General features: G+C 41.1%; 1 protein-coding gene across 4 annotated transcripts in view; it reads left to right on the top strand.

Annotated features, from left to right (window-relative positions):
• CTNND2 (catenin delta 2) overlaps positions 1-14,717 on the top strand; it is a 529,941-nt gene that overhangs the window by 221,837 nt on the left and 293,387 nt on the right. For 3 of the 4 annotated variants that reach the window (XM_089655247.1, XM_089655250.1, XM_089655248.1), the window contains exon 9: positions 10,034-10,228. In XM_089655247.1, the coding sequence (XP_089511373.1) occupies positions 10,034-10,228 (195 nt within the window). The remainder of the gene's footprint in view (positions 1-10,033; positions 10,229-14,717) is intronic. The other variant, XM_089655249.1, reaches the window with a different exon arrangement.

The following is a 14,717-nucleotide window of genomic DNA, read 5'->3' on the forward strand; positions in this document are numbered from 1 at the left end:
CGAATGGACCCACTGGAAAGCTTTCTTCGATCAGCGGCTTGCAGCTATTCAGCTTCTTCGCTGATCAGTGTATTCTGACAATAGAGAGTCCCTGCTGTCAGAATAAGTCCTGGCAGGTTTTTTTTCTCTAGAGTATCCAACAGCGCCAAAGGGTATAAAATATCCACCAGCTGGAGATACCACTACCCCCCTGAGCAGGCAAACATTTTGTACAAAAACCAGAGTTCTAACACTCTCACCTGTCCTTTTAAAAGTTCAAATGCAATTAATAATAGTCTCCTTATATTCTCACCAGGCAATTGCACTAAAGCCTTGTATGTTAACACATTTTTACACATTCTCTTCTCTTCCTCTTTATTTTTGTCCCATATGCTGTACGTATTCCCAAGTGACATAAAATTCAAAAAAATATTGCCTATCATGTAGTATAAATATCTCCCCATTAAAATGGAATATTTTAAACAAACCATAAATGCAAACTGCAATAAATCAAATAGCAATAGTCCAATCCAACATGCAAAAAAAGTCCTGGTATTGCAATCTCATCACAAATTCCACACTGTGCATGTGTAACAGATTCACTCCCTGCTCACTTTAAATTTTGACCTACAAATTATAATGGGTCAAATACACTTTTAAATGGACTGTGTGTCCTCCAAATTGTGATCCATATGATACTCCTTTCAGATACCATATCTTCTTTAAGTCTCCTTCCTAGACCTACAAAAATAGGTCATAAACACTTAGAAGCGATGGTTGACTTTTGCTTATCCACTGTTGCCTACTTCTAGCTACTTCCTTTAAGAATTCAAACTCCAAGCTTCTTGATAGGATGGTATGTGCTGAAGGGAAGAAAGAACAATGCATAGTTCAACTCCATAAAATAAAACTGCTTTATTCAATTAAAATTACACTCACAAGGATAAATTCAAAGCAGGCATCAAAATCCCTTAACAAAGATGGTTCCTCTCATTATTCACTCTGGTTTGCACAGCACCAGAAGTGACATAACTAGGCTTCACCAGATGCGTTGCGTCAGCGATCATGTGACTTCTTCAGGGTATGGAGCCATGTGACACCCACACATTTTTATAGAGCCCTCAGCCTGCCAATCACCAGCCACACCAATCAGAAGCCAAATCAGTTGTAAGCCTGATGTCAGAGACTAGTAGGTTCTTTTAGAGCGCTCTACTTGCCAATCACCAGCCACACCAATCGGACACAAGACCATTTAAAAGGGCAAGTACTAAGCTTAATGTCAGAGACTAAGCTAAAGGATGCTATAGCTGCCCTATTGATGTGCTTAGTTCTTGCTTAGCATTTGAGCAGCCTGAGTCTGCCTATCCTAAACCATACAGTAAAGTCGCTTAAATTGTCTGAACCAGCCAAGACTTTCCTGTTCCATGGTTTCTAAGTAGGCAATTCCTGTTGTAGATTCTGCCATCTCCTGCCTTCAGTCCCAATAGAGGGCCATTCCTTCAAGGAACTGGTAGAGAGGAGACTGGAGGCACTCTTTCAAGCTCTTTTTCCTGCTAGGCCCTACCACACAACATGCATCTATGGCAGTCTGTCAGACCATTGACTAAACACATGACCTGTGACTGTAGCTCCATCTTTATGGATGCTTTGGTTCACAGTCATTTGGGCAACACATCAGGAACCTTGCACTTTTGCATGAATGCCTTAGCAGATACACTTTGTCAAATTTCCAGAATAAGTCTCTCTATCTAGATGTTCAGAATTCTCTGACTTAAATGCTGGGTGGCTGGGTTTACATGCAAAAACGCCTTGAGCAATTACCCCTTGACGGTGGCCCTATTGGGTTCTTCCATGGATAGGTACATCAAGGAGATCACACGGGGTAAACGTACTCTTCTCTCCCAGAAGAAAAATACTCACACCTTTGCACATAGTTCTTCCATGCCTGAGGTTAGGAAGAGTTCCTTTCGTCCATCTCAGTCTTCCAATTCCAAGTTTAAGACATGTATGTACTTTTTTAAGGAAACATGGTCCTCCTAGCCAGCCATATCTGGTGCCAAAGTCTTTTCACAGTGATAGTATGTCCCCACTTCTTGGCGTGGGGTGGCATATGCTGGCATTCTTGGCCTTCTGGTCCTAACGAATTTCAGACATGGGTCCCGAGTGTCCTTCCTCAGGGCTTCTGCCTTCTCCCTGCTTAATGCTTTCAACCCTGTCTCATTTCCCCGTCATGACAAACAACTCTTGACTGCTGTCAAGTAGTTCTTGATAGGTATATCACCCCTGTTCCAACAATTTCAAGGTTTCAACTCAAACCTATGGTCTCAATGCCAAATGTTGGATCCAAAGTTTCTTATCTTGTTCCCTGCAGATTCAAACGTTTGCACAGAAAATGCCAGGTTTGCTATTGCCTCCCTCCTTCCAGGGGATTTTATGGCATACATAGATATCAAGGAAGCACATCCTCATGTTTCAGCAGCACCAACGATATCTGCAGTTTGCGGCAGATGACCAGCATTACTGAATTATTATACAGGATTATTATACAGGATTTATATAGCGCCAATAGTTTGCTCATTTGGCCTGTCCATAATACATAATAATTAACTCACATCTATGAAGTCAAAAACACTTTTTTATTACACAATCAAATAAAAATAGAAGCATATCATGGTACTAATCAACCCTCTAAAACCCACCATGCTTTGTATGGGATCTTGTATGCCATATACAGTATGAATATAGAAAGAGATATCATCATATAACAATATTAAAGAAAATCCAATCTCAACAGGACCAAAGTTCACCGTACACATGTATAGGAATGAAAAGGTGCTTGAGCAAAAAAAGGAAAAAAAAGAGATATACAGATATAAACCCATCCTCTCATGTTTATGGATCACTAGCTAAGCTGATTTTCCTTTTAATCCTGTTCTGATGAAACCCCAAATTTTGGGATTCTCTTTCACTTTTACTTGCGGTAATAATGGTAATAGGGAGAGATAGAGAGGGTTCATCTTTGTTGGGGAAAAGACAGCAGCAAAAATCTCACAATTGTTTAATCCCTCTCTAGTCTTTCCAAAACAAAAAAATTAAGTTTTGCCTTTAGTTATATTTTGAAGATGAATTCCAGGTATTGTATATTTTTACATATAGTTACATTGATTCAGCTTGCCAATGCCCCTGGAAATTGGAATTCACTGAAGTAAACAACGCTACTCCAGTGATCTCAACTACCTTCTCGGTTCATGCTGAGTGGCTGGCCTGATGCATTCTGAACACAGGAGGTCATCTGCCCATCTCTCCCCGACAGCTAATCAGAGGAAGCTTTGTATTCATTCACAGAATACAAAGCTTCTCATAAATTGCTGAGCAGTGCTTGCCCCACTCTATTTTGTTTTGGGAGAGGGATGAGAAGTTCCTGTCCCACTGCTGGAACACAGCACTGTATACCATATGCAGCTGGGTGTGCCCATCATATGCATCTGTTAGTGCAGTAAATAGTTCATCTGTGCCAGCTTAGCCCAACAGAACTATTTTAAAGGACATTAAACACTGAGTTAGCCTTTAGTCACTATAATGTGGACCATTCCTAGACCCCCACCCATGATTAAGTGCAGCCTTTGAGATAGGTAACACTAACACTTCAGGATCATCTGACAAAACTAAGTAGATACTGTTTGACAATTGGTAGTAGCTGTCATTGTGCATGTTGCACCCTCAGAAGCTCTCATCTGTGCAACTAGCCCCCCTCTTTAAAGTAATCCATCCCCCAAAGTAACAAGCCAGTGATCACCTCTGCATCCCTCTCACAGCTTACCTTTGCGCCACATCTCCATGCTCCAAAATTCAACTCTGCATCCCTATTTCACAGCTGACATATGTGGCCCAGTCCACAGCTCAGTGGTGTATTTAGATTTTGTGCTGCCCTAGGCAACACAAAAATCGTCTGCCCCCATGGACACCGACCAACACCCCCCCTTCCCCCTCCTGGGAAGAGAGCCTGACATTGACCAACAACACCCGTGCCTTCCACCTGGGAGAGCAGCTACTCCCCCCCAGCGATAGAGAGACACTTATCTTCACAGCTCCGGACATCCCCAGGAACTAGAGTCAGGCTCTACATACACCATCAAGCAGACAGCAGCCGAGAGGATCCCATCTGGTTCCCATGGTGCACGTATCCCTTCTTTCATCCCTTCTTCTGGGGGGAGGTGCTGCCCCCTAAAAAAAAATGCCGCCCTAGGCAAGTGCCTTGTTTGCCTTGTGGCAAATGTGTCCCTGCCACAGCTCATCTACAGCTCATCTGTGCACCCTCAGTCCACAACCCACCTCACATTTCATTTCCGAACCCTCTGTCGAGAGCTTGTTCCCATCCACAGCTCTCATCTCTTCACCCAGCCACTTTTCATCCACAGCTCTCACTTCTACACATCACCCTCCCAGTTTAAAACTTTCTCCTCTGCACCCAGCCCCCCTCCAAAACTCTCACCTCTGCACAACCCTTCCATTTACAGCTATCATCTCTGTAATCCCCCTCTATGCCTTTATCCACATCTCTCACCTCTGTACCCCTCCCCCTTATCCATAGCTTTGACCTCTGCACTTTTCCTCTTCATCCAGAACTGTTACCCTTGCACCTGCCCACTGTGCACTTGTTGACTGGATTGCCTCTCTTACAGGGCAGCACAGCCTGTCAGACCTGTAGCACAAAGCTGAAGAGAATTTTCTGAGCACTTCCCTCAACTTTGAAATACAGGGATGACAAGTGGGCACAGCAGCTGCTGGAGCAGCACACAAATTAAAGACAAATTAGAGGCAGTTGCAGCGTTGGGACCAGGGCACTCACCAACAAATGGGAGTCATGTGCCCTGGGTGCCTGGCACTAGTAACGCCCCTCACCTATCACAGCTTTCACCTGTTCACCGACCGATTCCACAGCTCTCACCTCTGCACCCCCCCGCACACACACTTTCTTAGCTTTTAACCTGTGCACCCAGCACCACACCATCTACAGTTTTGGCCTTTGCTCAGACCAAGGCTCCTCTCATCCAAAGCTCACCGCTGTCCTCCACAGAAAGATTCTTACAATGTCTGCAGCCAGCTCTATTAAGTGGGTGGGCTATTTTTTCAGCACTGCTCAGCACACCGACTCTCTGCATTGCCTCTCTTACTGGACAGGACAGCCTGTCAGACCTGTAGCACAGAACTGAGGAGGAGTTTCTAGGCACTTCCCTTTGCTCTGTGCTATGGGTCTGACTTGCAGCAGAACCCTGTAATGCAGCAGCACACAAATTAAAGAAAAAATGCAGGCAGTTGCAACGTCAGGTCCCAGGGCACTCGCCAGCAGATGTGGGGCTTGTGACATCCTTGCTTATAAACGGTGTACAGGAGTGGAACCAGCCATGTAGGTAGATGACCAGAACTGCCATGGTGTAAGTACTAGTTATTTTTTAAGTCATTGGCAGTTTTCCCCACGAAAGTTAAAGCAATCCTCACTCTAATCAGTGCATTGCACAGTAAAGTCTTTTGTACAACAGAAAGTATTCACATGTCTCATTGCATTGCATAACCCAAAAATAGGAGAATTAGTCCTCATTTCAGTACAGCGGGTGGAGCCATGCAGATTGTTTTTCATCCTTCTGGGCAGTATGCAGTTTGGAATGAGGATCATTGAAAGGGATTTTACCATTATTTCTAAAGAATTCCATTTTTTAAATGATGCCCACACTGCTTTTGCACGGTTAGGCACCAAGTGCCCAGTTCAGTTACAATCATTCAACTCCAGGTACAATAACACTTTGCAACATGTCATGTATTGTAACACGCTGTGTTGAAAAAAAATGTATACCTACATTATTTTATCACAAAAGTCACCAACACAGTGCAGTTGTTTAATGACAGTTTTCTGAACTTTTAGTTTTCACTGTTTCACAAAAAAGGCATAATTTAAAATCTACAAGTGTTTTTTTATTTATTAAATTGGTACAGTTTTATCTTTCAAGTTATGTAGGAATTTTGTTCATTATGTTGTGTTTGTGTGTGCTAATAATGATTTTAGTGTATTTTTAATTAAAGTATCATTTTAATAAACATTTGCACTATCGCGGGTAGCAGATAACTATCCACAACCTACACACTCAGCGCCATCTTTTTATTTTATTGGCCTTGTGCTTACAGAAAATGTTTGTTTTGGTGGTTAATTCTTTTATAAAGTCTGGCCACCTGAGGTTAAAAGTAGAGAGCAGAGAAGAGAGGGCCTGGCAGCACAAATGAAAGCAACCCTGTGACTGTTATGGCTACGGGCAACCACTGGTGACATTATTGTACAGTCAGCTCCGAGCACCTGTATGCAGACTGGGCTTTTCTGCAAAGCACCCCAGTAACCTTAACATTGTACATACTGTAATAAAAAGGTAAGATTTCTCAAGGTCACTGTTTCTGCATTTCCTTCTCCTCACCTTTATTTTGGCCAGGTAAGGTAAGCAGGAAAGAGCACACTGCACAACAACCTTAAGAGATCTACTTGCCTTTTTCCTAACACAGTGCCATAGATTTGAAACAAAACCTAGACTGAAAGAATTAAAGAATAAGGAAGCAGCTATTGCTGACTGACTCATCTAAAAAATATAGTTGCCTAGCTGTAATTATGATCCATTGGCCTCAATCTGTTTTGAGGCACTGACCAGGAAAAGTATGGATATCTTTAACTTTCTATCTGCATGCTTGTTTTTAGTCAATGACAAAGGTATTAAAGCTAGAAAAGGAGTACTCCAGGGAACGATGAGTACGGAGTTCAGAATACCTGTTACAGGCCTGCAGTCTCAATAAAAGGAAGATACACCAGTACAGAAACTGACCCCAGCAATCTGTACCTTCTTAGTAGCAGCCATCTTCATTAGCAACCAAATATTTCCAAGTGGCAACAGCAGTAGACTCAATGATTCAATTTTGATGCTTCACCAGGCTCTCCACAAGTTTGTCGCCCAGGACCTCATGTGGCAGAGTGACCTCTGGTACTTCATCTCAGGCATCATCTGTTTCTCTACTGTCCTCAGTCAGCCTCCCAGGCCACAGAGCCTTAAGCATCAGGACTTAGTGGACAGGGAGATTTCTTCTGCTCCATAAGCATGTACAGGCCTTCCGGCCAAATCACTCAGCTGCTCCTCTCACACCCACCCCAGGCCAGAGCATGGTGGAGGAGAGATCCCTTGGCTGTCCCCAAATATTTATACTATCCCCCGGCATGCACCAATGGCTATAAACCTCTTACTGGTTGGCTAGGGGAAGTATGAATATTCATTAATCAGGTTTACTGCAGTTTTTCATACTAATAACAGAGGTAACAGTGACACCTACTAGCAGAAGGAAGAAGCCATGGCGTCACTGAATTTAGGAGAAAAACTAAACTAGCAAGTAGAAATATGCAAGAACAAATTCACTTTGTGTAGTCTTGTGGGAAAACAAAATATGTACAGTGCCTTGAAAAATTATTCATACCATTTGAAATTTTCCACATTTTCTCATGTTACAACCAAAAACGTAAATGTATTTTATTGGGATTTTATGTTACCGGTATATGTTTTCAAGGCACTATATACATGGATCCAGAATTTAAGATATTAAACGTAAAAACAAAAATGTAATATATTGCAAAAGCAAAAATTGTTGCAGTATACCTTTAAATTAATAAAACATACATAATACCCTTAAGTGGAAAAAATGTGTATACAGTATATGTCCAACATATCCAATATAATTGTGATCCAATGATATGAAAGCTTCTTCAAAAACCCTTGTGACTCCACCACCAGTATTTGAAATGACAGCCCCTTACCAGATGAACAGACCTCAAAGCTTCAGAGATCAGTTCATACACAATGTAAATGCCTTAGGATGAGTGGGAACCACATGGCACACCAGCAGAGATCAAAGGCTGTAGCCAGTACCTCCACTCAGCATGTGTCAGGATTACACCAAAGAAAACAAATAACAAGCCCCATAGTGTAGAACTGTTTTAACATTTTATTAGCAACAAAGAGAGTTACTCACATTAAAGGATAGGTTTACCTTTGGGAACTTGTTACATGTTCCACCCATTTTTAGGGTGGAACATATAACATGTTCCCACTGCTGCAGCCGCTCTCCGATCTCCCCTCTCCCTGTGACAGCAGTACAGAGAGAAGTTCCTCACACCAGCTGTCACTTTGAGTGTGGCTGTTCGGGGCTCTGCTCACATGGCCTTGTCATTTCTTCATAGAGTTCTGCAAATGAATGAACTGATCCTTTGCAGCTGTCACTTGTAGTTATTATTATTATTATTATTTTAATACAGGATTTATATAGCGCCAACAGTTTGCTCAGCGCTTTTAGTTCTCAATGAACTACCGCAGACCTGATGAGCACTGTGGTAGGTCATTGATTCTTCCTATCAGACTGTAACTGCCTGCCTGTATGATGCAGGAGCAAACAGCTTACACTGACAGTCTGCAGGATTCATGCATGGCACCAACAATCTGCTGAATGCTGGTGCAATGCTTTTCAGGCTCCTAAAAAATAATAGCAAATGCATATTTATTTACCTGCAAGAAAATGTACATTTATTTATTTTTTTAGCCCTGGTTCACAGGGCAGCCTCTTGCGTGGGCACGAGAGCTCATTCATTTGAATGGACTCTCGTTCCCTGTGACACGCAGAGAACTCCCTGCACTTCTTCTGAAAACGCAGCCCGCACGGGAACCTCGGTTCCCAGCACCTTCCTGCGGGTCTGCATTCCTCTGTGCGAATCCTCAGCGGCACCACCCACACAGATGTGAACCTAGTCTTAAGGGTGAACTTATTCTTTAACCCCTTCATGCCTAAGGGTAAAACAAATCTAAATGCCTAAGCACAATTCTGCAACGTTGACATGTGATAGTAAAACCGTACATATCACCACAACTACTTTGTACATCCAGGTGGATTATACCTTGATTTTTTTCAGGACAAATTGGGCTTTCATTTGGTGGTAAATGGTAATGGATAGCTCCTGATTTATTTTATTATCAAAAGAAAACTGGCCCAAAATCGTAAAAAAAAAATCATTTTTTTTATTTAGCTGTGTGTTTCCTGTTACGACCATAACCTACCAACAAAGAACAACCCAAAAGAAATTCTCCAGCTCTTGACGATCGCAGTGATACCACATATGTGTATGTTATTTGTTGTTTGTACCCGTAGTACAGCCCAGAAACAATAGTGCGCATTTTTTTTTTACCTAAAACACACTGACATTAACACTAACTGACACCAATTTTTTTAAAACCCTGACCTTTGACCCTGACGCAAACACTAACCCTGGCACTGAACTAGATCAAACCTTGATCTAGGTATTTTTCTTTATTTTTTCTTATTTATTTATTTATCTTTTTTTTTTTTTTTTACAAACATTTTTTTTCTCTCTATGCCAGGAGTTAGAGAGATACAATGTATCTCTCTCCTCCATTCATAGAGAGAGAAAAAAAGCAAGGGGGCTGGGCTATACAATCAGAGGCTATCACAGCGATCATGTGAACCAGAATCGGGAGTCCCAGGTCTCGATCGTTAGAATGGGACCCAGGGCTCTCAGTGACACTGCGGTCTCTGTGCTGGGAGTGCGCCAAGCTCGGCGTCAAGGGGTTAAAGGAGAAGTACAGTCGCACCTTCCCGCGGGTCTGCATTCTTCTGTGCGGATCCGCAGCGGCACCACCCACACAGATGTGAACCTAGCCTTAAAGGTGAACTTATTCTTTAAAGGAGCTGTACTGTCAAAGCTCTTTTGGCTGTACTTCTATGGATCACAGGAGTGCATTGGCTTTTAATGGACAAAAACAATTCTCTGAACTGAATATTTGATTGGTACTCCTTTTTATACCTTTGCATAGAATTCAGTTTTATAAGGTCTGTACAAGACATGTAGCTCTGCAAGAAAGTTACAAATGTGATTGAAAAAGAAACCAAGTGGGTGTACCTTTGTTGGTTAATGTTTACTAATTTTTGCGTTTAAAAATTATATCCATGTTTTTTTTTATCTCAGCAGGATCTCGAGCATCTTATACTAGTCAGCACAGCCACCTGGGCCCAGAGCTAAGGGCCTTACAATCCCCTGAACACCATATAGAACCCATTTATGAAGACCGGGTTTACCAGAAGCCACCAATAAGGAGCCTCAGCCAAAGCCAGGGAGATCCATTACTACCAGCACACACCGGTTCATATTGCAACAATACAGGTAAGCAATATTTTACTGCCAGTAATTTATGATTTCTTATTTTTTACTTTTTATGTCAGTAACATATGTTTAACATAATTTATAGGCTAACTCACAGAAATGTATTGATAATATATTGTTAATTTTGTAGTGTATTCATAAAATAATATACAAACACATTAAATGAAATTATTCTACAAATCATGAAATTTATATTGTGAACTGTTTATACGACCAAAACTGCATACATTTTGTTAATTTTCTGTCTTAGCTGTTTTTTATAACCGGTTTGATGTTGGAACGCTGGGGTGCTATGGTTTGGCAGCAAGGAGACAGGAAGGGATGCTTTTATACCTTCCGCTGGATTAGGTAGCACGGGCTGTGGTGTATCTATGAAACATTAGGTGCTTCAATGGATGTGTTTTTATGTTGTATTCAGGGTTTCCAAACATCCTCAGACTTGGTCAGGTGACTGATAGTATGAAAGGAAGCTCAAATGGTTCCACTGTTTTGCAATGGTCCATAGAGCAGTTGCTTAAAGAAATAGCATTCATTTTCTCTGGAGCTTATGTATCTACCTTAGGTAGGTGGGGTCATAGTTAATAAGACAATCCCTTGTGAAGGGTCAACATTCCTTTCTATCAAGCCTGAACCATTAACTACTTAAAATGAGATTAAATAGCGCCCTAATGCATTAAAAGTGATAAATACTTGATTAGTTTTATATATAGGAACAGAGGACAACATAAATGACCGGAGATTGACCGGTTTAAGAGTCTAAGTATTCAATCATATATCATGTTCAAAATATTTGCCTACTTAATACTGCTTCTGTCATGTAAGTAACCCAGTAAAGTAAATAGCATGTCAATGAAAATAAATAATAAAAAACCTGTTGGATTTAACTTTAGATTTTAATAATCCACTGTCATCACTTTTCCCTTTTGCATCTAAGGTACATGTTTAATATTAGGAGAAAATGCACTACCAAGCGGCGCAGATCAGCTTCCAGAATTAGTGAAAACCCATACAGTATCTCAGTCATTCACAAACAGGACAAGACCTCTCCTCATGCATTATAGTCCAATCTTCTTGTCGAATATGGAAAAAAGCTGTTGACTAAAGCTTGCCATTAACAGTTTTTTTTTTTTTGTTCAGCCAGCAAGATTCCTCCATTTACACAAATGAGGTAGGTGTAGGAATCCCCCCCTTCTGAGACCGTGTTTAATAATAGCAGCTCTCGCTACTGTGTACTCTCAATACTGATTAGCAACTGCACCGTTCATTATGAAAATTTTTCCAACATTCTCCTTCAACAGAATTCGATCAAGTAATCGACTTTTGTCCAGCAGGGATGCCCACACACTGATGAAAATGTCGTTGGTCCATGCTGCTGCTGTACTGACTGGTTTTCGATCTATGGCCAGCATGTGATTCTAGAAAATAGACATTAAATACTCCCGCCTTACTAGATTTACCTAGATTAGACAAGCTAGAAGGAAGAGAAGCTAGGGACAGTGCCTCAAGCACCATCTCTCTAAAGAGGACATTCACCTTACCCCCCACCCAATTGGTTTTTTTTTCTATACCCCCCTTACCAGGTGGTGTTATCTGCACAGTTCAGAAACTCACCCACTCAGAGGATCCAGCATTATCCCACTGACATCCTTCTGTCAAAAGACATCACTCGGTCCTGAACCGCCATCTTACTTGTGATGTCATCGAGAAGCCCAACGGTGGTGCCTCATGATGATGCACCGCTAGACCTGCCCCCCTCCTACTTAATGAAAGACTAAGGCCTTGAATATCCGAGGAGGCCCCGTGAGCACTGTGCAGGTCATTCACTAAGGCAAATTACATGCATTGAGGGGCAGGGTCATACTGTTTCTTAAAAAAAAAAAGGGTCCACTTTAACACACTACTCATCTATTTCAAATATCAAATGCTTTGCCAGTCTACCAACACAGAGAATGCATTTGACAGGGTTGATTTGCTATTCATTTTTTTTAGTATTGTAGAGTTGATTGTAGCCGTATTAGTGCATTCCCCGAAAGCTTGTCCTCAAAATTGTATGTTAGTGCAAATAAAAAAAGTATCACAGACAGTACTCAATTGTTTAAGTATTGTAGAAAAGAGAATTGGGCTTCAAATTGCTGTCTTGGAAAAAGGAGCCATGTATATTACTACCTGCACAGGTCAATTTCAAGAGTCATCAAAATCCATCAGAATTGTTTAGCTCAAAAATGGCCAGCAATATCCCCCAATGCTGTTATGTTCTGTTGTTGGAACTCTTATTACACAATATTAGAAATAATCCCAATATAAAAAGTCTGAATTTTGGATCCTCTGAATATAAACTAGCCATGTACGCAGTTATATTTGCATTACTTTAATCAAGACTTTTCTGCCATAATCAAAAATACTAATGCTTGCCAGATATGGCATGTTGGAAAGCTGCTTAATCATTCAAATGCTGAACAAAGTAACATTGGAAGGGGACTAATCTTTCTCAGTTTAAAAAAAGATTATAAAGCTGTAATCCTTAACAGGTCACTGGACTGGCACATCCATGCAACATAAACAAGGCAGGTTCAATTAAATTATGGAAGTTATTTGGATCTGTGATTACTATTATGTTAGACGGCTTTGAGTTTTAAAATCTGGTTAACAACACATGTCCTGCTGATTAAAATGTGTTAAACTACAAGCAGAAAAGGGTCACACAACTCCCTCTTGATATTGTTAACTTCTGAAAGCTGTGTTCTTCTCCAGGAGGGAACTGTGGTGATATTGTTAAGGACAGATCTAGAATAAGTCACTTACTAAAGAAAACCTCACTACTGTTTTTAGAAGAACCAAACGGGGAACAAACCTATTGAATTACTGGAGCTACACCAAACTGAGATGATCAAAAATCTTTTTTCTGATAGCACTGGCACACATTTTGTCTATTAGTATGAACACAAATGCACTCACTGGCCACTTTATTAGGTACACCTGTTAAATTGCTTGCTAACACAATTTGCGAATCAGCCAATCACTTGGCAGCAACTCATTGAATTTTGGCATCTAGACATGGTGAAGACGACTTGCTGAAGTTAAAACCAAGCATCAGAATGGGGGAAAAAAAAGGTGATTTAAGTGACTTTGAACGTGACATGGTTGTTCGTGCCAGAGGGACTGGTCTGAGTATTTCAAAAACTTCTGATCTACTGGGATTTTCGCACAAAATCCATCTCTAGGGTTTACAGAGAATGGTCCGAAAATGAGGAAATATGCAGTGAGTGTCAGTTGTGTGGACGAAAATGCCTTGTTGATGTCAGAGGCCAGAGAAGAATGGGCATTGGATTTCAGCTGCAACATTCCGATGGCAAAGTCAGAATTTTGTGCAAACAGCATGAAAGCATGGATCCATCCTGCCTTGTAGCAATGGTTCAGGCTAGTGGTGATGGTGTAATGGTGTGGGGGATAATTTTCTTGGCACTAGCAAGGTGTACCTAGTAAAGTGGCCGTTGAGTGTAAATTCAACTCATTTTTAGCAAGATGGTCCAGAGTACAAACGTGAACATCAAGTGTGGCTGTATCTTCCAGACAAATTTTGGAGAGGATGTGGGTATGTGGACAAACATGCTTTTACAGCCATATCTGTCGGTTACGTCAAATAATCCCAAAATATAGTGGCAAAATAGTAGTGTTTTAAAAGACCCTTAGAGTCTAAGGGTCTTTTAAAACACTACTATACCATGCAAATAATGAAATTAATGGAAGTGGGCCTGTGTCTATTGTCATGTTTATTAAAATATGTTAATATTACTGGTAAATTTGGAAGGCCCTTGTTGCTGCAGGTGGTAAGTCTTTATTTTCTAATATCTGTTTATGAACAATACTAATAATAATTATATGTAGGAATGACTGGACCTTAAAGTGTACTGCATTACATTTAGGTCTGTTTGGGAACATATGCAAACAAAAAGCAGGGAGACAGAAGAAGAAAAGAAAGGAAGGGGGGTGGTAAGATGGGAGAGTTTGGGACCCGAGCATTGCAAGAGCAACTAGTCTGGATGAGACTGGCAAGAAATAAATTCCTGTATCATACATATGAGGTAAATTTTGATGAGTGTCGGAAGTGATTCCAAACCGACCATGTGAATATATAATCCTCAGTTTTCCGTGTTTCCCGGGAGACTAGATTTTCCATGTGACAGATGGAATCATTTTGCAGGCCCAGGCAGCAAAAGAGGGAGCACCTGTTTGACGCCAAGCCCTGGCTATCACAGCACATGCAGCAGTCAAAGAATGAGAGACAAGGCTTTTCTTATTTTGTTTAAAGGATCCAGGCATCATCGATAGCAAATTAAGGAGAGGAAAGTTGGTAATTCTATCTCCCACTAAGTCAAAGTAGAGACATAGTATTTTGTCCCAGAAAGGAGTTATACAAGGACAGGTACTCCATATGTGCATCATGGTACTAGGGGCCTGTAAACTTCTCCAGCATGTGTTGGGGATGGAC

The sequence above is a fragment of the Staurois parvus genome, unplaced genomic scaffold (assembly GCF_062004578.1).
Source record: "Staurois parvus isolate SC_StPar_1 unplaced genomic scaffold, SC_StPar_1.0 ptg000829l, whole genome shotgun sequence".
In the NCBI taxonomy this organism is placed as follows: domain Eukaryota; kingdom Metazoa; phylum Chordata; class Amphibia; order Anura; family Ranidae; genus Staurois; species Staurois parvus.